The sequence below is a fragment of the Pezoporus flaviventris genome, unplaced genomic scaffold, assembly GCF_033815535.1.
Source record: "Pezoporus flaviventris isolate CSIRO_AGI_PZ_B2104156 unplaced genomic scaffold, CSIRO_AGI_Pfla_v1 ptg000078l, whole genome shotgun sequence".
NCBI lineage: Eukaryota > Metazoa > Chordata > Aves > Psittaciformes > Psittacidae > Pezoporus > Pezoporus flaviventris.
This window is the reverse complement of record NW_026892626.1, coordinates 13,934,888-13,962,414: the sequence shown is the minus strand read 5'-3', so window position 1 is coordinate 13,962,414 and position 27,527 is coordinate 13,934,888. Positions and strand designations below refer to the sequence as shown.

Below are 27,527 nucleotides of genomic sequence, written 5' to 3'. Positions count from 1 at the left end.
AGGCATGTGCTGGGTTGATGAGATAACCACGGTTAACTAACTGTGTATTCCCTGTGTGTGCAAAAATACACAGTGTGGAGGTTTAGACCACCTTGTGGCTGGAATCATGTGGCCTGTGCTCTGAAGTGTGGTGGGCTGTTCTGAAGTGAGCTTGTTGTGTGTCTCCCCATTTTGGAGTGTGTTTGAATATATATAAAGACCCTCACTTTTTTTCCTTGTATTCCTGATTGCTGTTTTCTCTGCTGCAGGTCTGGCTGCCTGGGAGGAGTACCCTTCTCTAAAGATGCTCATGGAAATGGTCATGACCAAGTTAGTATGGTTAAACCTCTACATAGGTCAAATCAACCACTGAAAACATTTATGTCTGCATGAAGTTTGTGCCACCTGGCTCATTCCTTTCCAGTAGAACTGATGTAAAATAACGTGGCTGGCAGCAACACCACAGTTTGAGTGGGAAAGGTACTTTCCCCCAACAGAAATACTAGAAGTAAGGAATAAAACTTAAAATAGGGAGGGATAACTGTGGTGTGCATTGCTGAAAAGGTTTCAGTCTCTCTGGCCCCATTGGGAAGCTGTCTTGTTTCTTTCTATGTTGCCTAATGGAAGCTGAGGTTCTGAGGACGTTCTGCCCGTGGTTCATGAGTTTTGAATAAGCCAAGATAACAATTTTCTTTTACAACTTATTTTCTCAGTAATTATTCCTATCCTCAATGTACCTTGACGGATGAGGAGACACGCACAGAGATGATCAATCGTGAACTCCAAATCTCACAGAGAGAAAAACAGGAGATTCTTGCATTTGAGGGTCATCTGGCTGCTGCATCCACGAAACAAACCATTACAGAGAGCAGCAGCCTCTTGCTGTCCCAGCTGACAAGTCTGGACCCTCAGTAAGTAACCTTCTGCTGGGTGGTGCCATCATGAAATCCCAGTTAATGCTCATCAGGAAGCTACTGCTCATAGGGTGGTTAATGTGGGCAAGAGGAGCCCTGAGATTTGGTAGCCTGAGGTCCTTGTCCTTCTGTTGCCACCTCCATGTCCCACTCATACACTTCTGAATTGGCTGATCCTCATCAACACCAGAGTGAAGGTAAGTCTGCATGGTGGATAACTTCTTGTTTCTCTGGCAGGGGCCCCCCACGGAGACCTCCACCACATGTCCTGGAGCAGGTAAAAAGCCTGAACCAGTCGCTTCGCTTGGGCCACCTCCTGTGCCGCAGTCGGCATCCTGACTTCCTTCTCAACATCATCCAAAGACAGGTGGGCTGCCTCGATGGCTTGGCTGTGTTGGGATCTGATCCCTTGTCTCAAATGTGAGCAGAGTGAGGGGCAAAAGGAAGCTAGGGGGAAGGGGGTTTACTGCTCTGGAATTCAATGATCGGTGTGCTGCATCTATATTCTGCTGCTGTTGCATTGTTATTCTCCTGCTTCCTAGGCCTCATCACAGTCAATGCCATGGCTGGCAGATCTGGTTCAGTCCAGCGAGGGTTCCTTGGATGTCCTACCCGTGCAGTGCCTTTGTGAATTCCTGCTGCATGATGCTGCTGATGAGTCAACCTCAGGTGAAGAAGAGGAGGAGGGCGAGAGTAAAGACCAGCGTGCCAAGAAACGCCAGGTGAGTATTCTCTTATCACTTCTGTTACCTCCTTTCTGTGCATCCCAGCTTTGACTTTACTGGAAAGGCCAACTTCTTGTTCCACAGAGACAACAGAAACAAAGGCAGCTGCTTGGACGCCTGCAAGACTTGCTGTTGGGTCCCAAAGCAGATGAACAGACAACTTGCGAGGTGCTTGACTATTTCCTGCGACGCTTGAGTTCCTCCCAGGTGGCCTCACGAGTCCTTGCCATGAAGGTGAGCAGAATGAAAATCTTCTTGACTAAAGTTTGTCCAAAACTGAGGGCAGAGTCCTAGGTTCTTATGAGTTAAGACCCAGCACAGTGAAATTCTTTCATGCCACCCTTCTTCATAACTTGTCTTAGTCTTCAAACCCCATGAAATGCACTTCTACTCCCTACTGCTCAAAAACCTTCTCTGTTCAACAGTCAAGTAGTACTTTTCTTAAGGTAGATCTAGATTTTGCTGTTTCCTGTGAAGTTCAGGTGTAGACTCACAGATCATGTGTTCCATGGAGTAATTGGCAGGAGCCAATGGGCAGTGTAAATGGGTGACTGCCTGTTGTTCTAGAGCATAGTCAAGACAAGTACAATTACACAGGGCTCAAACAGAATATGCTTGGAGAAGTCTGAAACTTCAAGTGGAGGTAGCTGTCAAGCAAAGACATTATTTGAGATATTTGTTATGTGCTGCATTCGGATTGCTCCATGATGTTTGAATCTTGTTTCTATTGTATTAGTATGAAAGTAGTAGTCCAGCTGCAGCTTCAAATGCAGCCATTGTGTCCATGTGACTTCTACAGGGCCTGTCCTTGGTGCTGTCAGAAGGGGGACTGCGTGATGGAGAGGAGAAAGATCACCCCATGGAAGAAGACTCTGGTGATTCTGAACTGCTGCAGGGATATCAGTGGCTGCTGAAAGACCTCCCGAGGCTGCCACTGTTTGACAGTGTTAGAGCAACAACAGCTCTTGCCTTGCAGCAGGTAGGTGTTAGTAGCTGGAAAAATTAAGTGACCAGCTTGCTGTTTGTCCTACTGTCCTACTCGTGCTGAAATGAATCAGAGCAAACATGCGATATCAACATGTTTATATGCTCACAAAGAATTTTTCTTATGCTGATGCTTGTTTTGATTAAATCTTGATTTCTAACGAGAGGAATTCTCATTCTAGGCCATCCACATGGAGACGGATCCCCAGACCATCAGTGCTTACCTGGTGTACCTCTCCCAGCATGCCCCTGTGGAGGAGCAGGGACAGCACAATGACCTGGCGCTGGTGAGAGGCCAGGTGGTTGGGGCAGAGGGGTTGCATGGGGGAGACCTGGCCTGTCTCAGGAAAGTGGTGACTTGCTGTACCAACAGGATGAGTGTTTTGGGAGCATGTGAATCTGGTAACTGCATGTTTGCGTTACTGTGTACGTGTTGGAAGGTAACCTGTGGCTTTGGTTTCATATCATGAAATGATATTGGAGCAATGACCTCCAGTCCAGCTGCCCATAGGATGGGGAATGCAAGAGTGAATAGTGGTTTGAAAGAAACCCATCACTTGGCAGTGTTTCATGAGCAAGCAGGTGCTAAACCTGTAGTCCCATGTATCTAGGAGAGAATGGGAAGTCAGAACAGTAGTGGTGGGCTGTGCATTTCCCTGTCACCAAAATTTTTGTTTTTTTTTTTTTCTCTTTTAAAGGTTTTGGTGATTTATTTTTTTATCAATTTATTGGTTTTCCATTTTTCTGTCTCCAGGTGCTTTTTTTCATTGCTTTTAAGGCTCATGTACTTTTCCCCCCTCCATAGATCTGTTTAGATACATGGAGAAGGTTAACTGATAAGAGTCAGTAGGTCCGTTTCTTTAGAGAAATGCATGTTTTTACTGGGTAATGCTCACTTTGTTATGGGATGCATCAGAATGCAGCTGTGCTACAGCTGGGACACTGCAGTGTTATCACAAGATGCATGCAAAGCACTGGCATTTTCCCTGTTGTGACAGTTCTACTCTTGACTTTACACATTGATCTTCAGAGTGGTATTAACTGGGATGATGATGGAAACTGGAGAATATGATGCAATGAACAGGAGAACCTGGCTGTGTTGTTCAGTAAAGACCTCAGGGATCTCTTCCCCTTGCAGGATGTAGCCCGACTCATCGTGGAGCGCTCTACTATCATGTCTCACCTCTTCTCCAAGCTCTCATACTGTGCTGAGTCAGATGCAGTGCTTGTTGCTCTTCTCTCCATCTTTTCTCGCTACATCAAACGCATGCGCCAGAGTAAGGAGGGCGAGGAGGTGTATAGCTGGGTGAGTGCCTTCCTGCCTGTCTTAAGTGGGTAAAAGAAACCAGACAAGTTAACAGAAGAGAAGCCCTTTGTGGGTATAAACCACGTCTGGTTCAAGAATTCCCTCAACTGGATGTTGGCATAATATCAGAGCCAGTCATAAAAAGCTTTTTTTAACTTCCTTGAGTAAATTTTGTGGCCACTGTTGGAGATAGTGGGCTGGGGGGATGGACGACTGTGATCTGACTAAATTTGTCCAATATCATGCTCTCCTTTCATCTGTATGTCACATATCCCATTCTCCTTTCTCTCCCCACCTTTGTTCATCCTTGCTTTTTTCTGTTTTTTCCCAGTCAGAATCCCAGGATCAGGTGTTCCTTCGTTGGACTAGTGGGGAAACAGCCACTATGCACATCCTGGTGGTTCATGCCATGGTTATTCTCCTGACACTAGGGCCACCTCAAGGTTAGTGAAATGTGCTCAGATATATTCAAGGGGCCACAGGCAATACAGAGACTTCTCTATCTGCTGTCTCCTAATAGGTCATGGTGTTAATCCTTCTACTCAGGGCCTTGTCCCTTGCAGTTCTTGTTTGTAGCTGTAAAAGGTATTGAAATATTGCTGCACAGAGTGATTTGCAGGCTTATTATTTTTGCCTTCTGTAGACAGGAAATATTAAAATGCTGTTTCCCTCTGTACTAAACAAGAGGGACTCCGAGACTTGCTATAGTATGAGAACTGGGCACTCAGATTTGTAGTTCATATTTCCACTTGATATTGTTTACTGCCAAGGTGTTTTTCTGACAGTTGAACAAAGAAGTGTTCTGGTGTATTGATCTGTACAGAGAAGGGCAGGCTGTTCTAGGTGCTTATGAACATGGGAGATAATTTTGTATCCACTCTTAAGCAGGGGATGGTGATTTTTACACCTTACTGGATATATGGTTCCCAGAGAAGAAACCCCTTCCTACTGCGTTTCTGGTTGACACCTCAGAGGAGGCTCTGCTGCTCCCCGACTGGCTAAAGCTGCGTATGATCCGCTCCGAGGTCCCACGTCTTGTAGATGCAGGTGAGCCTGTGGCATGTTTGTTGCTGGTTCAGACCCTCCTGAAAGGAAAACGAGAGGCTTCCCTGTTCCAATCCTCTATGCACCCAGCTATCATATTTGGATGCCTTTGGATGGGGTCATCAGTCACTGCAGACACTGCAGCTGCTCAGGGAGCTTGGATTTAGCAAGGAGTGTGTTTTAAATGCAGTCTAAACATACAACAGATTCTTTGCTACATCCCTTAGGGCTGCCAAACAGACATACAGAATACGAGCTGGTTGTGGGCATGGGATGTAAAGGGATGTCCCAGGGTGATTCCCTGCTCAGCCATGATGTGTAGTTCATGTACAAGGGTTTGAGAAACAGGTACAACCTCACTAACCATCAGACCCCACAGATTAATCCCTACAGCATTAAAAGCAGAACTCGGGGAAATCTGAGACCAAAGGGGAGGTCAGTGTCTTTGGTAGAGCTTCTTACTGCAGCATGAATTGCATTTCCTCCCACTCTGATCTAGCTGAATCTTGCCAGGTTTTGCATGCATTCACTATTACTTTTAAAATAGAGGAGTGAGTCTGTATGGATGTTATGCTTTCTGAATGTTTTAGAGGAAATGAGGGACTCTGAATTGGAGTCCCATCTTTATTACAACAATTCAGATTGAACAAAAAGCACAGCATTGCTTCCATAGGGCAGTGCTTGCAATGTGGAAAGCAGTGTTTGAAGGATGTAAGCTGTGCCTCTAGTTACTTTTGTCCTTGCACAGCTCATGTGTGCTCTTTCTCTTCTTAGTATTCAGAGCTTTCGTCCCTTTCTTACTAATTAAATGACAGCTGTCTATAGACAGTGATTGAATTATTCAATAATTCCTGCCTGCAGCCATCAACAGGGTGGAAGTTATTTTTTAATATGAGTGATTGGGTTACTGAGGTTTTGATCAAGTTAAACAGAAGATCAGATTAAACAGTGAGTGAATTAACTGGAAGATGCAATAAGAAGGCAATGATTTGCAGAGGAAAGAAGGCATAGTAGGCAGCTGTCAGACGTTCTGGCTTTAGGCTCTCTTCAGTCCTGTCATTAAAGTGTCACTTTTGGTCCAGCCAAAAGCACAAAGATCAGGTAATAGAGATGACCCTCTGTGGGCAATTCAGAGGTCTGAGGACTCAGTGTTTGTGTATTTCAGCCCTGCAGGACCTGGAGCCACAGCAGCTGCTTCTCTTTGTTCAGTCCTTTGGAATCCCAGTTTCCAGCATGAGCAAACTTCTGCAGTACCTGGATCAGGCAGTGTCTCATGATCCGCAGACACTGGAGCAGAACATCATGGACAAGAGTAAGAGCTTTAGATAAGGCTGGCAAAGCATTTTACTTGAATGGTTTTCACAGGTATCTCATGTGACTTCTTTGGGAAAATCAAAACTAGTTCAGCAAAATGTGTGCACAGGCTGCTTTGGCACCCTCTTGTCACTGTAGATACCTCCCTAGAGCTTGTCTGGATGGCCTATGGCTGTATTTCGTGAAATAGAAGAAGGAGTTTGTAGATTAGATTATAAAGAGCCTAAAAAGTAATTTGGCAGCTATCTTATGAAAGAAACAAAGTGTAAAAGCATTGTGTTCACAAAGTCCATAGGAGCAGCAAATTCCCTTTACTGTGGGAGCTGTGCAAACAGCTCTGTCCTGGTTTACTAAAGAGGGCAAGACGATGATGTGTTCATGGTTTTTTCCTTTTTCAGACTACATGGCTCACCTTGTAGAGGTTCAGCATGAGAGAGGAGCAACAGGAGGCCAGACTTTCCACTCCCTGCTCACTGCCTCCTTACCAGCCCGCCGAGGTACTGCCTGAGATGGCTCAAACTGCCGAATATCAAAGTCGTCTTCCAAACTTCCTTGCTGTTGAGAGGGACAGGAAGAGCTGTCTTCAAAAGGGGTTGTGTGGCAATATATCAGCAAGCTACAGTTAGACACCAGTCCTTGGTAGAGATTTTTGCTCCTGGCAAAGGGAGAAATTGCAATATTTTTGGAGTTTACTACAATGAGTTGTTGTGAGTGATATGGAATAATAGGTCTTGCTTGGCCTCAAGAGAAAAGCTACTAAATTCCTCACTAGTTAGAGACTGTAAAGTTGAAGATGATCCAGTGTTGGGGCTCCAAGTGCTAGCTGTCATAACAGCATTTATCTTTTGTTTTCTTTTATTCCTCTTGCAGACAGCGCTGAGACTGCAAGGTCAAAATCCAGTCCTGAGAACTCTCAAGGCCAGAGCCGGATCCGGGCCTTAAGCCAAGTGCGAGTTCTGGGCCCAGAAGATGATCTGGCAGGCATCTTCCTGCAGGTACTTGTATAACCTCTAGCTGATAAACTGCTTCCCTGCAGCAGGCTCACAAAATCTGTTTCTCTTATTCTTGTGTCTTCTGACCCTTTCTACTGCAGTGTTTGAAGGCAGTAAGTATGAGAGCCCTGCATCCAGTGAGGCTGCGCCATTACAGCCGGGTGGGATTGATACTGGAAGGATTTTTCCTTTTAGTTTGGACATGATGTGGCTTTTGATTATGCCTAATGCTGTCAGTGCCTCTTAGCATGTTACTGTCTCTGTACCTTGTTTCTCTGTGTATAGTGGCTTTCCTCTCAGCACTAAGATGGAGGATTTGTGACATGCTCGCAGGGCCTAGACAGCAAAGCAGTGTGCAGATAGCATTTGTATTGTCTTGCCTGCTTGCAGAGCCTCCCTCTCTTCATTGACTCCAGAAAGAGTCTACAGGGAATTAGTTGGCCAAGTTAGTCGCCAGTATTTGGGTGGTATGGTGATAACAGTGTTAGTGTTGATTGTCATTTTGGGGTTGCATAGATGCCGTGTATGTTCCTGTACCAGGAACTGAAACATTAAATAAGCTGTGTCAGAAGGCTCCTGTTAGACCACAGGCAATATAATTGTACAAGTTAGATCGGTCCTCTGCTTCAGGATGTTCATGGTATAGCAAGTTCTTTCATCTCTTATTCCTTCCTGTGTTCTACCAGCTTTTCCCACTAAACCCAGACCCACGATGGCAGAACTCAAGCCTGCGCCCGCTTGCCCTATCACTACAGCAGGCCCTGGGGCAGGAGCTGGCTCACATCCGCCAAGGGAACACGCAGGTGACTGGGATCACAGCACGACTTCTCCAGGCAGTAGCTGCACTCATGAACTCGCCGCACAGTGGAGCATTGGTGATGGCCATGCATCGCAACCACTTCATCTCCTGCCCCCTCTTGCGCCAGTTGTACCAGTATCAGGTGAGCGGTGTTAAGATGAGGATCTCTGTAGTATTTAACAAAGAGGGGTGAGGAGGAAACAGTCTGCAGTTCATCTGCTCTGCTATGTGCAGACTCTCTACCTCTGTAATGCTGAGCATGACACAGAGGGAGTTAAGTTGCCTGGACATAGACATCTGGGTGCAGGCTTGCCACATTAGTCTAGCCCTGCTGAGAACTGGGGCTTGCATGCAGGGTTAGGTGTATCTTACCTAGTCTGGAAGCTCTTTAGCATGGTGGATTAGCAGCTGGTTGGTTTTGAGATCTCTAGCCTGTGCTGTTTTGGAGGAAGGATGTGTCTTGCAAGCCAGGGCATTTGCAAACAACTTGAGAACTGAGTCTGTTGTTCCTTAAAGAAGTCTTCAGAGCAGGCTGACATTTATCCAATGAAATAACTCATTCCTTTTGTCATGATGAAAGAAGGCACGAAGTTACTCTTAGTTATGCTGGGAGAGTTATTGTGTGTGTGACTTAGTCTTCTGCTTTGCATTTGTACACTAGGAACCACTGCCTTATGAGTGAGCTGTGGTCCAACAGCGTAGGTGTGCTCTATTTAATCTTGGCAGTATGTGCCACTAGCTCTGTCTTTCCTGCTATTTTTGTTGTCTTCTTGAAATGTGTATAAGCAAGTGTCTTTTGCCGCACTCCCCAGCGCTGCATGCCACAAGACACTGCCTTCTCCTCGCTCTTCTTCAAAGTCCTCATGCAGATGCTACAGTGGTTGGAGAACCCTGCGGTGGAAGATGGTCCTCTGCGTTCTCAGCTGAAGGCCTTTGCTGTGCAGTACTCCTCAAGGCACAGAATCAGTGATGGTACTGGCATTGTGCAGCTTATGGGACTCAGAGTCGACAAAGTGGGACAAGAAAGGGACAGAAACAAAACTGCCCCCAGGGTAGAAAGTGTAGTGGGCTGCCTTTTAGAGAGCTATGCTTAGGAATAGCAAAGGGAGGTTTTGTCATGTGCTGTATAAACTCCATGGGGAGGCAAACAAGTGACTTGGCTCTAGGGGCTTGCAGTAGACAACTGGCAGCATCTCACTCAGCACAGCAAGTCTTTCAGGGAAAACTTCCAATTGCTCAGGCTGGGAATTCTGTGCTAGCTGCAGTCGTGAAAGATGAGAGAGTGACTGTGGAACAAGGTCACATCATGGCTTGTTTTACCATCTGCCATCTCATGGGAGGAGGAGTATATAACCAATGGGAAATGGGTTTATGGTTCTAGAGTTTTCTTGTAGCCACATGTCCCTGTAACATGTAGAAGAGCTGTCAAGAGTTTTGGTGGGAGTAAAAAGGCAGTAGTGTAGTGTGTATTCTTGAGTAGTTGTGCCCTGGAACTTCGTGGACATCTCAAGAAGAGTAGCCTGATGTGAGGCTGCCTTGGCCCTGTGATGCCAATGCTGTGATTTCTTTGCAGTTCGAGGTGGCTTCTTGCACCTCACAGAAGCTCTGACTTTCCGTCATGATCCTGATCTGATCAGCTCCACAGTACGTGCCATCATTGCAACCCTCAAATCAGGAGAGAAGTGTAATGTGGAGCCGGAGCTCATCAGCAAAGGTATGGCTGTCCTTCTGCTCTGCTCCCGTTGCAGCAGCAGGTTGAACTTCCAGCCCAGCAAGGGAGTGCCTACTCTGCAGGCTGTGGGAAGCTACCTTCTGCCTGGATCAGAAAATGTGAACTGATCTAAACTTGGTCCTATCCTGTATCACCTGCTTACCCCTGCACTGGTATGTGGGTTTGTAAACTGTGATCTGGGGCTGGGATTAAGTCTCTCAGCGCTGTTTCTACTAACAAAATGAGAAATAGAAGATAAATAAAAGTCAGATTCCCTTTTTACTGAGCCAGGCTCTCAGGAATGCTGGGCTGATTGCTTTCATGATACTCTTATAAGATTCTGTAGCTTTCACCACATCCTGAAGTTAATGAGTGACATCTTTCTCCCTCTGCTAGTCCTTCAAGGTCTGATTGAAACTCACTCTCCATACTTGGAGGAACTCCTGACTGTCCTCTTCTCAGCTAATGTTGAGGCCAGGTTTCCTGCCATGAAACCAATTGCTGTGGTGAGCTCCTTGTTGCTCCAGGACAAAGAAGAAACACCAGTGAAGAAGGAGATGGACAGTTGCAGGTGAGCCTAAGACAATGATGGGAATTCACTGATAGGTCTGGGTTCACCACATCACTATTGATACTGGCTTTGTTTCCTCCTCAGTACTGAAGCAGCTTGGCTAGGGCCCTCTTCTGGCCTTCTTAATGACTGGCTGGAGATGTTGGACCCAGAGGTGATCAGCAGTTGCCCTGACCTCCAGCAGAAGCTATTATTCTCCTGGAACAAAGTAAGAGTTGTTGGGTAGAGGGACTACTGTGCTGAAACCACCTTCCTGGGGTGCTGACCTGCACCTAGAAACAGGGCAAGGGGTAGTTTTGTGTTTTCCCACATATTGGTAGATCAGTTCCAAAGCAGTACAAGATAGCTAGGAGGGGGAGTCTGGTGTGTCCTTCTCGATGCAAGGCTTATGTTTCATCTTTATATTATTTGAGCTGTGTTCTTTTCAGGACCTTGAAATGCATTACAGACACAACATAGTCCCCTAACAACTCAGCCAGCTGTGTTTTCATTGGTATTTTTTCAGACAGATCAATAGCTTCCCCAGAAGTGCTATGTCAAGGTTAAGACTAAAACCAAATCACATGGCCAATGCCATGTTCTATTAGAAAGTACTGCAGAAAAAAAAACCTGAAATCCACCTGTTGTCTTCTGTGCTGCCTGGATCATCATCCTTCTGTAGTATACATAGTATTTCCTACATCCACCTTGCAGCAAGGATCCATTTCTTACATCTGTGCCTTGTTTGGTCCTTTCAGGCAGGGTCTCAGGTACCCTCCTTCCGCCCGTATCTCTTGGCTCTTCTGACTCACCAGTCCAGTTGGACCACACTGCACCAGTGCATCAGGCTTCTGCTCTGCAGAAACAGGGAGCAAAGGTGAGCCTTATTTTTTTCAGGCCTAGCAAGGAGTTCTGAGTTGGGTGACTCTCTGTGTTGGGAGAGAACAAACAGGAGTTGAGAACAAGAGCTGCCATGTTCCACAGTGCATCTGCCAGGAGATGTAACCCAGCCAAAAACAGGCTTTGTGAGAGGGATGCTGATTTCAGTCATGCTGATTCGTGTACCTTGATATAAATATTGCCTGCTGTTTGATGGAAGCAGTACATAAAGATTTGGCTGTGTTGTAAACAGGAAGTGCTAATCACTGGGTAATCCATCTAGCATTGCCCTTGTTGATGATCTTTATGAATATGGGGTCTGTGAGATGCCTTGGATAGTGAAATCACAGCAGTCACTACCTGGGCAGGCTCTGTTGGATCCTTTGGTTGTACTAAACTCCATTACCAGTCTTTCTCTAACCCCCTTCCTTGCATCAGTCTCCCAGTTCTGATCTCTAAAGCAGCCCTAGCTCTCAGCTTCTTATACCATTGCTCTCAAATACTTAAGTGCCACTGTAGTAGCTATCCTGCTTAAACTTGTTACACTTATGGACCAGATAATGTTAACACCTCATAGCAGTAATTCAGGACATGAATAAACTAGCAGGACTTCTAAAGCTGGTAGTATTTCAGTTTGCTAATTACTCTGTTATTGATCTCTTGCTCACTAACAACTTAATTCATTTCTGCAGTCCAGGATAACAGCCAGGATAAGGATGTTCCGTTCACTGGGACAGTGCTAATTGTTTGTGTTGATGACCAACTTGTGGTGCAAGACTCCATGTAGCTGCACACTTGCTGAATGTCATTTGTTCAGCTCTGTACCCTGTGCTGTGCTTATTGAAACAAATATTTAGTCATAATCTGGGAACAGAACCAAACCCCTTCTTGGGACTTAATGGATCCTATTTTTACATTTGCAGATGTTTCTTTCTTCACAGCGCTCAGTATGTTTAGAGGCGCTACCATGTGTTTGTGTGCTGCCTGAGGGCTGTGTTGTCTCTAATTGCAAATCTGTCTTCTTTTGTCTTCTGGCAGGTTTGACCCAACTGCATCCTTGGATTTCTTGTGGGCCTGTATTCACATTCCTCGGATCTGGCAGGGGAGGGACCAAAGAACTCCTCAGGTAGTGGTTCAGTTCTTCCGAGATTCCTCCCTGGATGGAGTTAGAGACAATACTTTGACAATGCCTGATTTTCCCATGGCCCAGAGATGGCTGGAGTTGTAGAGGTGCAGCATGCCAAGTTTGCTGCCTGTACCTCAGTTGGTTATTTAGCTGCTCTGTTATGTTACATATTACAGTGGCAGTCTTGAGTCCAAAAAGCTGGTATGAACACACATAAGTTTGCCCACTTGGCATGTCCCCTACAGTAATAGCCACAGGGTCTGTTAAAGATCTAGGAACAAGGATACAGTGGTGAGCAAGCTAAAACCCGAGGGGGGTAATTCCCATTTTACAAAGAAAAGGGGCTTGCATCTCTGCCACAGAATTTCTTTGGTTTGGTGACTGACCCATCACAGATGCTGGAATGGAAGTAAATGAGTTCAGAAGTAGAAGATGGGTAAAGACATTTCATTTGGGGCTGTGAAGCGTGATTTCAGAGCTCTAGATACGGGGCAGTTCTTAAGTCTAGTTCTAAGAGATGTTCCATTTCAGTTGAGGAAGGTGTGACTAGAAGGAATTAGGGATCTAGGGATTTACTGTGGATTCATTTTGGGTTTTCTCTTGCATTACAGAAGCGCCGTGAGGAATTTGTGCTCCACCTGAAGGCATCAGAATTGATCAGCATGGTGGAGCTGATCCTGGCTGAAGCAGAAACCAGATACCAGAACACTGAAGAGGCCTCCTGCACACTCATCCAGTCTCGACTGCCGTTGTTGCTCAGTTGCTCTCACGGGGACCTTGAGAGCATCAAGAAAGTGACAGAGTATCTGACCAGCTGCATCCAGCAATGGGGAAGCAGGTGGGGTTGCAAATGGGGAGCACTGTCTACAGTAATTCTACTTGGGCATGGGCAGCCAGGTAATGATGAGACTTGCTAGCATGTCTTCATGACGAATATTGTGTTCCAGAGTCCATATGAAAAGTCCGTGCTGTTCTCCCAGATGTTTTTTTGGGAATAATAAGTAATTTTAAGCAGTACTTGGACCAGGAAGGTGACTTTAAAAGTGAAGTCTAAGGGCCCTTTTAGGACATCAGGATGAAATGCTTGCCATGCTTGTTTTTGTTCTTCCTTGTAAGACAATGGTTATTTTTAATTACTGCTTCCTTATGTGGGATTTCTTGTCTACTCATCCCTTGAATCACTGCTCATAATGCATCCTGCTTCTGTACCATTGTGATTGCTCTCTGAATGGAGATTAGATTGCTTCCTAACAGCTATGTTAGCACTGTGGGAAGAACAGGAGGATGCTGTGTTTGTGGCAGTGAAACAAACTGTCCTAATTCTAACCTCATTTATGGTGGTGTTAGAAAAGATACTGAGTAATCTCAGTTGCCACTGCATTGTACTGCTTCCCAGTACAGACTGTGCCAGGGTTTTATGGAGGGCAGGTGTGTAGAGAAGATGCTAGCTGGTCTGAATAGTTCTGATTCTGACTACTCTTCCAATTGGGATGGGGGTGACCATGAGTACCACATGCAGGAGCTCTTCACCTGAGATGTAAGCAGAGCTTTCTTGTCCTGTGCCCCTTTGTAACTGTGGTGTTCTAACTCCAGATGGCCTAATGATGCATACCCATAGCCTGTGGATGGATCCCTGCAGACTGTGAATGATCTGAGTAGGTCAGAAGGAGCAAGGACTGAAGAAACACTGGTCCACATTATCAGTGGCTGCTCTTTCACATGGTCTGCTGGCCATATGCAGGAAGGCTGTTACTAATCTGATGGGTCTGAGATGTTGGAACTAATATAGTAACAAGTTGCTGACCTCTCCCTTTTTTTCTTCAGCTCTGTGGGAAAATGCTGCCAGGACCTTCTGCTTCAGATGTACCTGCAACTACCTGAGCTCCTTGTGCCTTTGCCCGAGATGCTTCTCACTAGTGAAGGAGCCAGAGACAGCAGCACTTGCAAGGTAAAGTTAGAGGCATAGGAAGGCCCCTTTCTAGTTGTATACCCAGAGTGGATGCTATCTTCATGCCCAGAACTGGCATAAAGGACAGTCCTGGCAAAAAGGACAGGATTGGCAAAAGCTTCCTGGGTCACTTGGTTTCTTTACCTTGCTCTTCTGTTGCTCCCTCCCTGCATGCACTCTTAGGAGCAGAGGGTTCAGATCTGGTTCATTTTGCAGTGTCTTCCTATAAAATAGTTTAAGCTCCACGAGCTTCTGTAAAGCACAAGTGTGCAGGCGTTGGATACTGCTTTGATGTCTGTAGGGACTGTGGATTTCAGATCTTGTGCCAGCTGGAATGTTGCATCCGCTCGCAGATTCTACTTGAAACTGATTTCTGTTACCCCCCTCTGTAGTTGGAAAGGAATTGGGAAACGCTGCTGAATAGCCAGGGGCTTGTGCTTTAAACTTCTTAACTGTGTACTCATTGCTTTTCTTCTAGCTCGATGCCCTGGTTCACAGATTCATTAACCTCCTTGCAGACACCAATGACTCCAAGTCATCAGAAAGCCGCGTGTGGGATGCCAATATGGCCTGCAGGAAGCTAGCTGTGGCTCATCCCATCCTACTTCTCAGGTACTGCTCTTCCCGTTCATCCTCTGTGTAGCTGGCGTTCATTGAGAAGCATTCACCCATGTCCTAGAAGGGGAACAACCTTGCTGCAGTCGTCGTGATTGTGACAGAATCCATGTTCAAGGGCAACAAAGTGATACCTCTTATTATGAGGCAGCACCTATTTTGGCTCCATGCCTGTCCAGGAGCAGTCCTCTTGGAATTGGAGACTAGAGAACAGAATGTGAGTGGGAAATGGGGCTTGCTGATTCTATGGATACCGGGATGAAATCCAGAACCCTGGGAAGAGGATAAGGGACACTTTCTTCCAGGAACTGAGGTGTAACAATATGTAATTCTTTCTAGAAGGAGGCTAGATCAGGATTTTCTTGCGTTTGGTGTTTCAGGCACTTGCCAATGATTGCAGCACTGCTGCACGGCCGTGTTCACCTCAATTTCCAAGAGTTCAGGCAGCAGAACCACTTGACCTTCTTCATCCACGTCCTGGGGATCCTGGAGCTGCTCCAGCCGCAGGTCTTCCAGAACGAGCACCAGGCGGCACTATGGGACTGTCTCCTGTCCTTCATTCGTCTGCTGCTGGTAGGAAAGTCCCTGCTCCCCTTTCACACGTTCGGGTTGCCAGCCACTAGGTGGAGAAGCTCCTGTAACACAGGGCTAGCCCAGCTCCCTCTTGTTTGGAGAGAAAACTTTCATATTCCTAAGAACAAGAAAGTACTTTGGAGAGCTTAAAGAGGAGGCAGGAGATAAAGAAGCTACCCCTGGTACCTCAGAGGTGCAGGATGGGACAGTGCATCATTGTTGTTTTTCTTTAACTCTCATCTTCTCAATCCTTTCTCAGAACTACAGAAAGTCCTCACGGCACCTGGCTGCCTTCATCAGCAAGTTTGTGCAGTTTATCCACAAGTACATCACATGCAATGCCCAGGCAGCTGTCTCCTTCTTGCAGAAGCACTCGGATCCACTCCAGTAAGCTTCCTTATTCCAGTTAGCCCATGGTTATCTCGTGGAGAACTTGCACAGTCAGGCTGCCATGAGCTAATGGGACAGAAAACAGCATATGAATGTGACAAAGTAGCTATTAATATGGCACTATTTCACCCTTAGCTCCCTGAAGCCTCTGAGATGAGCAGCATGTTCCTTCTTATTGGTGAAGGCTTAGTCCAAGGAGATCAGATAATGATTTCAACTCACATAATGGCATAAACATCCTACTGAGGCCTCATAGTGCCCTAGAGTCATTTCCAGAGGGCTAGCAGGAGGATATTTTCACTGAGTGGTGGCTGCAGGGTCTCACCTGCAGATACGGGGGGGAAAATGCATTTGAGTTCCGGGTATGATGAAATGAAATGTCTTGTTGCTGCTTCTGAGAAATGATTCATTTTAGTGTACATACATGTGCTGTTACTTCTCCTCATGCCCTTATTGCTATTGAAAAACATTAACATCTCTTTCCCCCAGTGACCTGTCATCGGACAACAGTGACCTTGCAATGTTGAAGTCCCTCCTGGCTGGGCTGAGTCTGCCTAGTAAGAGTGGTGTGTTGGATAGGGGCTCTGATGAAGAGAAGGATGGTGAGTCTGAGTGAGGGGAATGTTATTCCAGCTGAACTTGCAATATGTTTTGGAGCACAGATGCTTTTATGAGCTGTATGCTGTGCTTGTTCTTTTCATACCAGCCTAATGAAAGGGTATTTAAAGTGGAGAATGTCACCTGTATACTCAACAGTTTGGAACCAGTATCTGGGATGGGTCAGTGGTATGATTACTGGAGCAGAAGAACAGCTCTTAACAAAGGCAAGTTTCATTGTTGTGGATTTTGCCTTCCTTAGCTACACTTAAGGATTTACCGATCAGGATACTGTAAGGGTAAATCCACTTCTCCACTCTTCACAACTTCCATGGGCAAAATACTTAGTATTGAAACAGCTTGGGAATGTTCCTTTGTGTCAGCTGAGGGGTACCATAAGGTGCAGTGATGCTATAGACAGTGTGAAGGCCAGGAACTGTATTACAGTATTGCTGGTTGGCTTGTGATACACTGCTGTACTGGTAGGGAGTACTGGACCTGTCTCTCTGTTAAGGCTACATGGATTCTGGGGCGTGACCTGGTCTCTCTCTTCTCCTCCAGATGAAGCAGCAGCCGGCTCTCTCCCTCTGGTCAGTGTGTCTCTCTTCACTCCTCTCACACCAGCTGAAATGGCCCCATACATGAAGAGGCTCTCTAGAGGCCAGACAGTTGAGGGTAAGTGAGGGCCTGCAGAGCTGTACAAAGATGCAGGGCAAATGCAGGCATATGCCAACCCTGTGACTTACCTGTCAGCTATAGGCTAGCTTCCTGTTTCAGTCTTGTGTTTGGAAGTCTCCAGCAGTTAGGACATGGTTTTGTTTTGGTTGAACTTGTCCATAACTTGCTGTGAACAGAGGCTTATGATGATGCTGTTATCACTTAGCAGTGCTGCAACTTCCTCTGTTTTGGGGCTCTTCAAGCATCTTGTAAGTGCTCTGGAAGACAGAAGTAATTCAAGCAGTTCTTGTAGAGCTAGATCTGCAGTGCTAATAGGAATGCCATTTTTTTAGTGATATGAAAATACCAAACTGATGAGAAGCAGGATTTTGTTGGAAATCCCCAAATGGCCTTCATGGAAGAAAACCCTGTTAACCTGACATATGGGAACAACGTGCTTTTTCTCCAAAGGTCTCTGAAATTGCAGGTGTCCAGTGTTCAGACCAGTATTGGGGTGATGGTTTTCTTTCCACACTAGAAATAAAGGGAAGAAATGCTGCCTGGACATCTTTTTGAAAGAGCCTTTCTATAAAGATCCTTCAGTTAACTTCAGAAGAGGGTGTTCTGGAACTGAAACCTCACACCCCACTCCTTCCCTTGCCAAAGCATGACAGTGCTGGTGACTTCTGGCTGTGCAGGTTGGGATGTGCTGATCTGGCACGTGACTTACCTGATCTCTTCCTTTTCGAAGAACTGTCTGTATTACACTAGTTCTGTGTCATAAGGACAGGTGGGAAAACTTGACTGCTTGGGAGATTGGATTTGTAGGGAAAAAGAAAAAGATCCTATGCTGGATCAGTGAATTTCAGTCACCTCTTTCAACCTGTGTCTTCCACCAGACATCCTGGAGGTGCTGACAGACATTGATGAGATGTCCAGACGGAGGCCAGAAATTCTGTCCTTTTTTGCGGTGAGTATTAGTGTCTCAAACTGCCACTGGAAGGAAGAGGTTCTTCTCACCAGAGTCTGTGTTGCACAGCCAGTTCAAGTAATACCCTTCCTCTGCTTTTGGGGTGGTGGTTGGAGCATTGTCTTCAGTTAGGCCTTCTGACAGCAGGCAGTATTTGCTTCCTACCATCTTCTCTCCATTGCATACTGGGTCTGCCATCATCCACTAACTTTTGTCAGAGGAAGAATTAACCCTCTGTCCTCTTCCCAGTACTGGGGAGACAGCAAAACAGCTCTGTTGAAAACGCTGGAGCTGGGGGAAAACTCAGCTGACCCACATGGAATAAGATTACAGAAGGATGCTTTAAAGTATTCAAAAACAGGATAATCCTTCTTACAAAGAGGGCTTTTCTGGCTCAGCCAGTACCTGCTGGATGTGTGTTGGGCTGGATTGGTGCTGGAGGGGTAGTAATGCAAGTGTGAGGAGTGTTTGCTTCCTGGCTGGCCCTGTGATCCTAATTTGTGCGTCTTCTTTCAGACAAACCTACAGAAGCTGATGAGTTCATCAGAGGAGTCCTGCCGAAATCTGGCCTTCAGCCTGGCTTTGCGCTCCATTCAGAACAACCCTAGGTGAGGCCCACTGGAACTCAAGCTGTCCCAAGTCACTGATGGGCACTGGCTGCCCACCTTGAACGCCTGTTGATGGTGATCTGGACTGTACTGACACTGTCATGTTTTACTCCCAGCATTGCTGCAGACTTCCTTCCCACCTTCATGTATTGCCTTGGCAGCCGAGACTTTGAGGTGGTGCAGACAGCACTGAGAAACCTGCCTGAATACACACTTCTTTGCCAAGGTAAGTTGATATCTGCCACCTTTGGTGCATGCTTGGCCTCACAAGGGTCCAAGCTGGACTCCTTGTCTGGGAACAGCCTCCCTGGGAATTGCCAAGGGTCAGGGTTGCCTAGACCAGGCCATCAAATATGCAGGTGATGATATCAATAATAGCTTTGATCTGAGCATTACAGGGGAGATTTGTCATAGAGGCAAGAAAGGCTTCCTTGGAGTAGATTTGATCCCATATAACCTTTTATGAGTTGTGATCCCTTGTGTGATCACATAACCACAGAGCTGTTAAATGGTGGATTGTGCTATCTCCTTGTGGCACAGCTGCATTCATCCCCATGTTTGTTGGTGGGTTGCTCTTGCTGGCATGTTGGAGCTCTTGGGTCAGTCCTCACGCTCTCTTTCTCTTTCACAGAGCACGCAGCAGTGTTACTGCACAGAGCCTTCCTGGTGGGGATGTACGGCCAGATTGACACCAGCTCTCAGATTTCAGAGGCCTTGAAGGTTCTGCACATGGAGGCCATGATATGAACATGTGGTTCTGGGACCTCCAATTCTAGAGGAATTAATTGAACTGGACTCATCAGCTGCACTGAAGCCCTGTAAGAAGACAGTGTATTTCAGCCCATGTGCTGGAGGATCAAAGAAGTGATGTAGCAAGCCAGACTGCTGGAAAAGGAGAGTGTGCTGATGAAGAGCAGAAAGGAGCAGTCTATCTGGCTAAGACATTATTGCTCATCTCCTAAACACTGTGCCAAACAGGGACCACTTACTTCATGGGGTCTTGGGGCAGTGGCCATTGGTTGGTTGGTTGTTTTGTTGTGTCTCCAAGAGGGCAGAGCTGCTGGGAGAGCAGAAGGGAGGGCTGGCCCTTGCACTTGAAGTCTGCACTCTCTTTGTTGGAGGGAACATGCAGATCTGTGCAGGGGGAGAGACCTTTTTGTTTTCTGGGGATGGGTGTTTGTTTTTTTAATTAAAATTCTCTTTGTTTCCATTGTGCCTCGCTCTGCTTTGTGCTGCCTTGGGTGTAGCTTCACATCCCTCTCTCTGTGTTCTTCAGCCTCTTGTTATTCTAGACAAAGCATCTCTGGAAGACCTGTCTCCATGGACAAATGCTCACAGAGCTGTTCTGGCCTTTCACAGAATGTGTGGGAAAGAGGTTTAGAAAGGCCAGTGAGGTGTCATAGGTGAGTTTAGTCAGCACCAGCTGCTGGCAGGATGACTTTTAAGAGCTTCTTAAAAACAACCGCAGAAAACTTCTTGGTACCTCTGCAAACATCCCAGCAACTGGTTGCTATCACAGTGGAGTCTTCAAACAAGCAGTTGGGTTTCCTCTTTGGGATCCAGCACTTCCTCCCTGTGACTCTTCTGACCTCTGCTCTCTGGTCCTTGTGTACTGATAGGGATGGTGGCTTACTTGCCAGCTGTCATTTGAGGACAGAAGAGGAGGTGTCTTCTTTCCCTCTGCTCCAGAAAAATAACTGCCATGTATGTTTGTTCTCCAGTCTTGCTTAATTCTAGTCACCAGTTTGCTTTCACGTTTGTCTCTATTTCTCTGGCACTCCACTTTGTTAGTAGAGAATTTGTGTAGTATTGTGGATAGAGAGTTGTAGACAAGTGTGTCTCCTTGCTGGTAGCAGGAGTTGTGTCCTCATGGGTGGAGAAATACCGTCCATCCTTGCAAATGAGGAGCACCACAGCTGAGCCCTTGTGCTGCTCTGCCAAAATAGGAATGAATGTCCAGCAGGCTTTGCAGAGAGGTGGAGAAGAGGGAGAGATCCAAACCTCCCATCAAACGTAAGTTGCCTTGCCTTGTCTTTATTTAAAAGAGATTAGAGCCATCACTTAAGGATGCAACATGCTTCCTTTCCTCAGCAGCATCTGCTTCACATCCAGAGCCACTACTGTGGCAATTAGCTACATATAAATTATGTGGAGAAACAGCTGAAGATCAAGTAATTGAAACAGTTTTCCTGAGGGGCTCAGTGGCAGCAGGATTAATGCCTGTCTAAAGGGTTCCTAGTGAGATTACTGACTCCTCTTACCTCAGTCCCTTATCAGACATCATTAAGGCACTGCACTATCAGAGCAGGGAGGTGGTTCTTTTGGTGCTGCTGTGGACCTAGAGCAACTGGGAATTTGTGGGGCTGGCTGGAAAAGGGCTTTTCACAGGACTTTGAATAAAGGAGCAAGAATGATGTCTCAAGGCTTACCACATAAAGATGGTGAGTCAAAGTAGTGGTGCTTTAGTGAAGATCCTTCCTGTATATGGGGCTTTCTAGAAATCCTGCTCCAGGGCTACTACTAGAGACATTTATGTGTAAAAACAAATTGTGTGGCTGGCCCCAAATTCTACTCTGGTGATGCCTGCTGTGAGCTGACTACCTCCAGGATGCCAGGTTGGAGGAGCAGGGCATGCTTGAGTGTTGGCAGAACTACTTGATGACCCCTCAGATCAGAAGAGCCAGGCTTTGTAGGGCAGTGTGGAGAGAGAGAAATGTCTGAGAAGGTGAAAGGAGCATCTCTATCAGCAGCAGCAGACATCTTTTGGGAGATCAGGAATCAAATTCAAAGGGAAGGAACATGGGAAGAAGTTCCTCTGCAGAACTGTGCCTTCCCATAGATCTCCCAGTACAGAAGCATCACCTGTAACTTCTTGATCTCTCTCCTTTTTGCTGTATTCAATGTTCCCATGATGAATTTGCTTTGCTGCCACCCTCAGCTTGGATGCAGTGGAGCTGAGCGGGTTGTCCTGGCTTGAAGCATGTCACCAAAACCAGATGAGTGCTGAGAAAAGAGCTGTCAAGGGGGTGCCTGGCTGTGCAGACAGCTCAGGGCAGGAGCTCGTCCCTCCTGTCTGAGAAGGCAGCTGTGACAGCTCTAAAACCCTTAGCAACGGCGTTACTGATGCCCTGACACTCGCCCGCCTTCTAATCTGTGCTGTGTAACTTTCATCTCTGTCTGGCTGAGTGCTTTGCCTCCTCCCATCCCTGCTGAGCTGACAGGGGTATCCTTCATGGGTCTGCCAGGCTCCTCCTGGGAGCTGGAGCCATCTCAGTCTTCAAGGAGAGCTGGTGGAGAGGAGCAGTGAGCAGATCTGCAGGGTTATTCCTGGCCCAGCCTGTGGAGGTGGTGGCATGGTGCAGGCAGGCTGCAGCAAAAGAGCCAAGGCTTGAGAGGAGGGGGATATGATGTCTCCTCGCCCATGTTGTGATGGCATTCAGGTCAGGTCCTCTTGAAGCCCAGCTGCTTCCTCACAGAGATGACCAGGTCCCACCTCCTGGTGGGAATCAGGGGATCACAAATCCTCTGCAAACACCAGGCAGCTTTTGTGATGGTTTCCTGCTGCAAATCATTTCTCTCTGCTGCAAAGATAAAATGTTTTTATGACCCAGATGTGGCAGCCTTTGAAGGGAGATGGACACTTGTCCAGCATGCACACGATGGATCTTTACTGCATGGGCTGTAGGCATATCTAACCTGACCATACTGTCTTCTGCCAAGTCTGGTGCAGGGCATGGAATCATAGAATGGCTTGAGTTGGAAAGGAGCTTAAGATCACCCAGTTCCAACCCCCTGCCATGGGCAGGGACACCTCACAGTAGACCTTGTTGCCCAAGGCTCTGTCCAGCCTGGCCTTGAACACTGCCAATGGTGAGGCATTTACCACTTCTTTGGGCAGTCTGTTCCAGTGCCTCATCCCCCTCACAGTAAAGGACTTTGTCCTTATATCCCACCTGAACTTCCCCTGTTTTAGTTTGAGCCCATCACCCCTTGTCCTATCACTATAATCTCCAGCATCCCTGTAGGCTGCCTTCAGATACTGGGAGCTGATCTGAGGTAATGACTAACGCATGCTCCTGACTCAGTGGCAGCTGCCTCTGGGGCATGCTTGGTGGTGGGGAGCTGGAAGAGTCCCAGCACTGAGCTCAGAGGCAAATCTGCTCAACCCTCTACGTCAACAGCGGAAACACAGGGAGAGGTGTAGAGGTTACAGCCAGCAACTGGAATTTCATGGTTTCAGAGTTTTGCCAGCCATTAAAAAAGAGGAAGAGAAGAGAAAGAGAACCTCATTCTGCAAGTAACAGCATTCAAGAAATCTCATGGGGGGGGAGAAGAGGAAAGCCAACTCCACTACTTACTGTCTGGGAGTAAATGTGGGCTGTGGTGTCTATTCCTGGTCCCTGGGGCCCCACCATTCTCTTCCTCCAGCCAACCTTATCCGTGACCTCTGTCAGTGACAAACACCATTCCTGCCTGCCCTCCGTTAACTTCCTCCTGGCCACGCCACAGTTCAGGATGGTGTGATTCATCATGCTTAACGTGAGCAATTGTTCACCAAAAGCTAAAAAATGGAAAGAGTTTTTTTTAGCTTTGGGGATGTCAAAGCCAGCCCCACACCAGCTGTGAGTAGCCTGGCTCCTCTAGGGATAGTATTTACCTAAGGGGGACTGAGTTTTAAATCTCTGCATTGCTTCTCTGTGTGTTTAGCTAATTTGGCCCTAAAGCAGCCAAATATAGAGCTTGTGTTTTCCCCTCCTTCCAAATTCAAGAGACCTTTATAATACTGTATCTGCCTGCCCTGTATAGCTGGTGCTGTCTTGCCTTTGGCATTACCCTGTTTGCATGAACAGCATCTCTAACACAAGAAGAAATTGGGCAAAAAACCGTCAAGACCCCCAGCAACAATTAAAAAATTCATTAAGCTACAACAGGCCCGTCACTGCTAGGTAATTATTAAGCTGTAAGAATTGCTAATTGTCTTATTAGCATTAAACAATTATGCAAATAATGGAAAACATACCATAAGAGTAATAAAATTACCTCCTTTTCTCTCCTTTTTTCTTTAACCATTAATGAGGTTTAAAACCTAAAGTGATGCTTATGGTTTTACTTGGAGCATCTTAAGAGAAGAGTGAGACTTCTAAGGGCACTCAGCACTATGTGAGTAGGACACCTTGAACTGCATCTACCATGAGGTGTTTTCTAGAGCTTGTAGTGCTTCCCTGTTCTACATCAGTTCAACATAGGGAGACACACATGGCCTTGGAGGACCATGCAGTGGTCACACTGCTAGGCCAGGACCAAAGAGTTTGAATTCTTTACTCATGGGCACCCCCATTCTCCCCCACATAAAGCACATGGTGCTTCAGGGTTTCTTCCTGGGTGAAAATAATGAAATTTATCAAGTTTTCTCATCAATTCAGGACAAAATGTTATCTCAAGGACTTCATCACTATCAAGTTAGTAACCTGAAGTAAGCGCTGGACTCTCTTCCAAGTGAGGTTCCAGCTGGATTTTGGAGGTCAGCAGTAAGTTGAATGATGAGCAGTCTTTGTCTTCCGGAGAAATGAGAACAAGTTCTTGTTTATCCCCACCACTAGGAAATGGAGACCTCACTTACTCATGTTCACAGTGAGTTTAGAAGAGACAAAGTGCTTCTTTGTTTCAACATGTTAATGCCGTTAATCTCTAACAAATATTATTGGTTTGCAGGCTTTAAACTCTGCTCTGCTGATAAGGCACAGCACTTCAAAGCAGCCAGGGTGGGTCCTGCTCCCATGGTGATGCAATGAGAAATACAGGTCACCTCACTCAGTCTTGTATTTAAACAGGTTTTCATCACCAAAACACACCTTCACTTTCGCTTTCTGATAAGAACAGTGACGGGGATGGGGGGGCATTCTGCCATGGCAGTGCAGAGATTGGGGATCACCACCACCCATTTCAGCCTTCTTGGAAGAGGAGGGGAGGTCACCTAAAACAAACCCCAATCCCCAGTGTCCTTGAAGAGCTGCTTCTAGCGCCCTGGGATACGCTGGTACCCCACCAAGCAGCCGTTTGTGGCCTTTTCCTTCTCACTATAAGGTGTGGCAGGCAAGGAGCAGTTTCTCATCCTTGTTGCCTGGAAATCGCTTTCTGACTTTGCCCTCACCTCACTGTTTTGGGGGACAGGAAAGCCAGTGGGCAGGAGGGCAAACAAGGGAGAAAGACTTTTTTCCCTGTGACATTGTGTTGTACCTGGGTGACAGGACACAGTGAGCTCCCATGCTCGTTTTGAGGTTCTAGGGTAATGGATTTGCTGTTGATGAACTTCTGAGGGGCACATGTCATGGAGAGATTCACTGAAGTGCCTGTTCCTGTAAATTCACATTTCACTTTCCCATTATTTGAGTGGAAATTTGTGCTCAGACTTGCATTTCATAATACCTTTATTTATGTTGGGCTACTTTGCAGGTCAAACTGCCAGACTCGGAGGGGAGGCGGGTGTTGCTCTGTGTGAGTAACTGTGAAACTGTTGGGGCTTTCTTTTCCCTGGCTTGGGCCTTTCTGTCTCTCTGGAGTCAGCCTGACTGCCTTCTGGGAGGGAAGAGCTGATGAGGCATGTTACTGATGAGACACATACTTTTTCCTTCTCCTTTTGAATCCCTCCATTTATTACAGGTCACTGGCATGGGAACGTATGAGAGCTTTTGGCTACGACACACAATTCCTGTTGGGAGTGAACAGCCCTCTGTACAGCCTGCAGCACAATGACGAAGTAGCTCAATTTGATCAGCTGATTTCCCACAGTAGTTAAAAGATGTGGTTTTTCTATAGTGTTTCATTCTCTTATGAAACAAACTCCTTCATTCTCAGCTTCATGAGGCCCCACATTGCCTGGTATAAGGAATCCATGGAAAACATTGGTTGTTTTTCTTTGGGCTTTAGAGTGGTCATAGTCATATAGTTAAGATTTTTTTCTCACTAACACTGAAGTCCAGTCTGCTGCGTACAGGAACCAGGATAAATTTAAGAGGCAATGGCAGAGTGTGGTCCCCACCACTCGTAGTCAAAACAACCACAGGAAGCACTCAGCATTTCTCTGCTGCAGTTTGGTATCTAGGAAGAGAACTGAAAAGGAAGAGAAAGAAAAGGAGACATGTCTCCTTTAGTAGAGAAGAATAAATCAGTCCATGTCTGTGGACTGCTACTCTTCCACAAGCTTCCAAACATGCCTTAGGAAGGGATCTATGGGATCCTGTGCTTGCAGGACATGCTCTGCCCCATGAGCTGGCAGTGAACTGGTAGGAAATCTCACCCAGCAGCACTGGGAACAGCCCAACGGGTGTGGGAAAGGTCCGCAAAACAGATGAGGATATATAAGGCTCCTACAAGGAAAAGTTGTAGAAGGGAAAAGTACAACACAGAGAAGGGATTTTTAAGCATCATCCCATGAGGAATATCCTAGGAGAAGAGTGGTTGTGGGTAATAGTAGGCAGCTGCACAGGCAGCTCTGCTCCCTTCCTGCCCTGTTCCTCCCTCGAGTGCTTGTTAGTTTACCTGTTGGTACATTAAAGACTCATCATTGCTATAAACTCCCGCAGAGCTCTTCTTAATCACCAACTAAGAACACTGCACAAGTAGCTGATGCCTGTGTTTTGAAAAGCCATTATTGGGCCAGTAGTAATACTATTACTGCCTTAGCTAACTCCTTCAGCAATGTCATTTTAATCACCTTAGTGTATAATACGGACCTGATTCTTCTGGTGTAGCAAGGGCTGTACCTTCAACCTAACCCTCTGTGGGATGCACAGCTTGGAGCCAGCAGCTAATAGCTTTCTTCTGGTGTTTGCAAGCCTGGTTGCCTTCTTGATACAACTGTTGTGGCCAAACACAGATGACCAGGCTCAGTACAGGGAGGGATGAGGTGAAATGCAGTGGCCTGGGATGCACAGAACATCACAACTGCTCTCAGGAGTCCAGCCTGGCTTTCTGCTCCATGGGTCTATGTCTTCTGCTACCCAGCCCCAGCTGCCCCTTCCCAAAGCACAGGGTAACGAGAAGGGAGCAACCACACTGAGTCATTAAGCTGGGTTTGTGAGAAGACAGATTGTCATGTTAAACAAATATAGTTTTTAAAAAGCTCAGTATCATTCCCTGGGCCATGCCCCATCTGGGCCATTAAATCTGAAAGGGGTAACTACAGCTGTGTCAAAGCTGAGCGCCAAAGCTGCTCCTCACTGTTTGTACTACCAGCGATTGGCAACAACTCCCATTTTCAAACATCATTTTCTTCTCATTTCCCAGTGCTGCACTGTATCGATTGCAAGCACGGCAGGGGGCTGTACGCTGCTAAACAAAACAGTCTTTGAGACTTACAAAAAGAAACCCCACCAAATGCATTTCCTAACCCCTTTGCATCCTCTGTATTTCAAGCCCCAAGTTACCTGATGACAGAAGATGGGAAGGGCTGCCTGTCGTTAGCCAGTTGGCTTTTTGTTATCAATCTAATGAAAAGGTGGAGTAGAAATGAAGCAGGACAGCTCAGCTTCCAGGGCTCCAGTGCTGAAAGTTTCCAAGAAAGCAAGCATCTTTTCCAAGGGAATGGGTAAAAAAAAGCCTTTTGAGTTAATCCAGCATTTCTTTTGATTGGCCCCTTGGTAATCTGATTAAATTTGAGTGCAGATGTTCATGCTTTCCTTCACAGAATACACCCAGTGCTCGGGAGCAGGCTCACTGTACTGTGCTTCCTCCTTGCCACACCGTTCTTGTTACGGTTGTGCAGCAACATATGCTAAGGCCCTATTACAAGGGATTCCTATAAATGGCATAAAGGATTAATAATGTATTTATAACACAGCTTTGTT

General features: G+C 46.4%; 1 protein-coding gene across 2 annotated transcripts in view; it reads left to right on the top strand.

Moving 5' to 3' along the window:
* The window catches only part of INTS1 (integrator complex subunit 1), a 28,586-nt gene extending 8,695 nt beyond the window's left edge, over window positions 1-19,891 (top strand). The window contains exons 17-47 of one of the 2 annotated variants that reach the window (XM_061474077.1): window positions 249-309; window positions 693-890; window positions 1,131-1,260; window positions 1,436-1,615; window positions 1,703-1,852; window positions 2,418-2,597; window positions 2,785-2,889; window positions 3,741-3,908; window positions 4,240-4,351; window positions 4,797-4,955; window positions 6,118-6,264; window positions 6,665-6,763; window positions 7,137-7,261; window positions 7,945-8,199; window positions 8,870-9,029; window positions 9,631-9,771; window positions 10,165-10,339; window positions 10,424-10,547; window positions 11,077-11,195; window positions 12,236-12,323; window positions 12,935-13,161; window positions 14,148-14,271; window positions 14,750-14,883; window positions 15,267-15,459; window positions 15,719-15,846; window positions 16,339-16,451; window positions 17,008-17,121; window positions 18,003-18,073; window positions 18,590-18,681; window positions 18,798-18,907; window positions 19,313-19,891. In XM_061474077.1, coding sequence (XP_061330061.1) covers window positions 249-309; window positions 693-890; window positions 1,131-1,260; window positions 1,436-1,615; window positions 1,703-1,852; window positions 2,418-2,597; window positions 2,785-2,889; window positions 3,741-3,908; window positions 4,240-4,351; window positions 4,797-4,955; window positions 6,118-6,264; window positions 6,665-6,763; window positions 7,137-7,261; window positions 7,945-8,199; window positions 8,870-9,029; window positions 9,631-9,771; window positions 10,165-10,339; window positions 10,424-10,547; window positions 11,077-11,195; window positions 12,236-12,323; window positions 12,935-13,161; window positions 14,148-14,271; window positions 14,750-14,883; window positions 15,267-15,459; window positions 15,719-15,846; window positions 16,339-16,451; window positions 17,008-17,121; window positions 18,003-18,073; window positions 18,590-18,681; window positions 18,798-18,907; window positions 19,313-19,428 — 4,298 coding nt within the window. In that variant the 3' untranslated portion in view covers window positions 19,429-19,891. Of the gene's footprint in view, window positions 1-248; window positions 310-692; window positions 891-1,130; window positions 1,261-1,435; window positions 1,616-1,702; window positions 1,853-2,417; window positions 2,598-2,784; window positions 2,890-3,740; window positions 3,909-4,239; window positions 4,352-4,793; window positions 4,956-6,117; window positions 6,265-6,664; window positions 6,764-7,136; window positions 7,262-7,944; window positions 8,200-8,869; window positions 9,030-9,630; window positions 9,772-10,164; window positions 10,340-10,423; window positions 10,548-11,076; window positions 11,196-12,235; window positions 12,324-12,934; window positions 13,162-14,147; window positions 14,272-14,749; window positions 14,884-15,266; window positions 15,460-15,718; window positions 15,847-16,338; window positions 16,452-17,007; window positions 17,122-18,002; window positions 18,074-18,589; window positions 18,682-18,797; window positions 18,908-19,312 lie in introns of both variants that reach the window. The other variant, XM_061474076.1, reaches the window with a different exon arrangement.
* The last annotated feature ends 7,636 nt before the right edge of the window (window positions 19,892-27,527 follow it).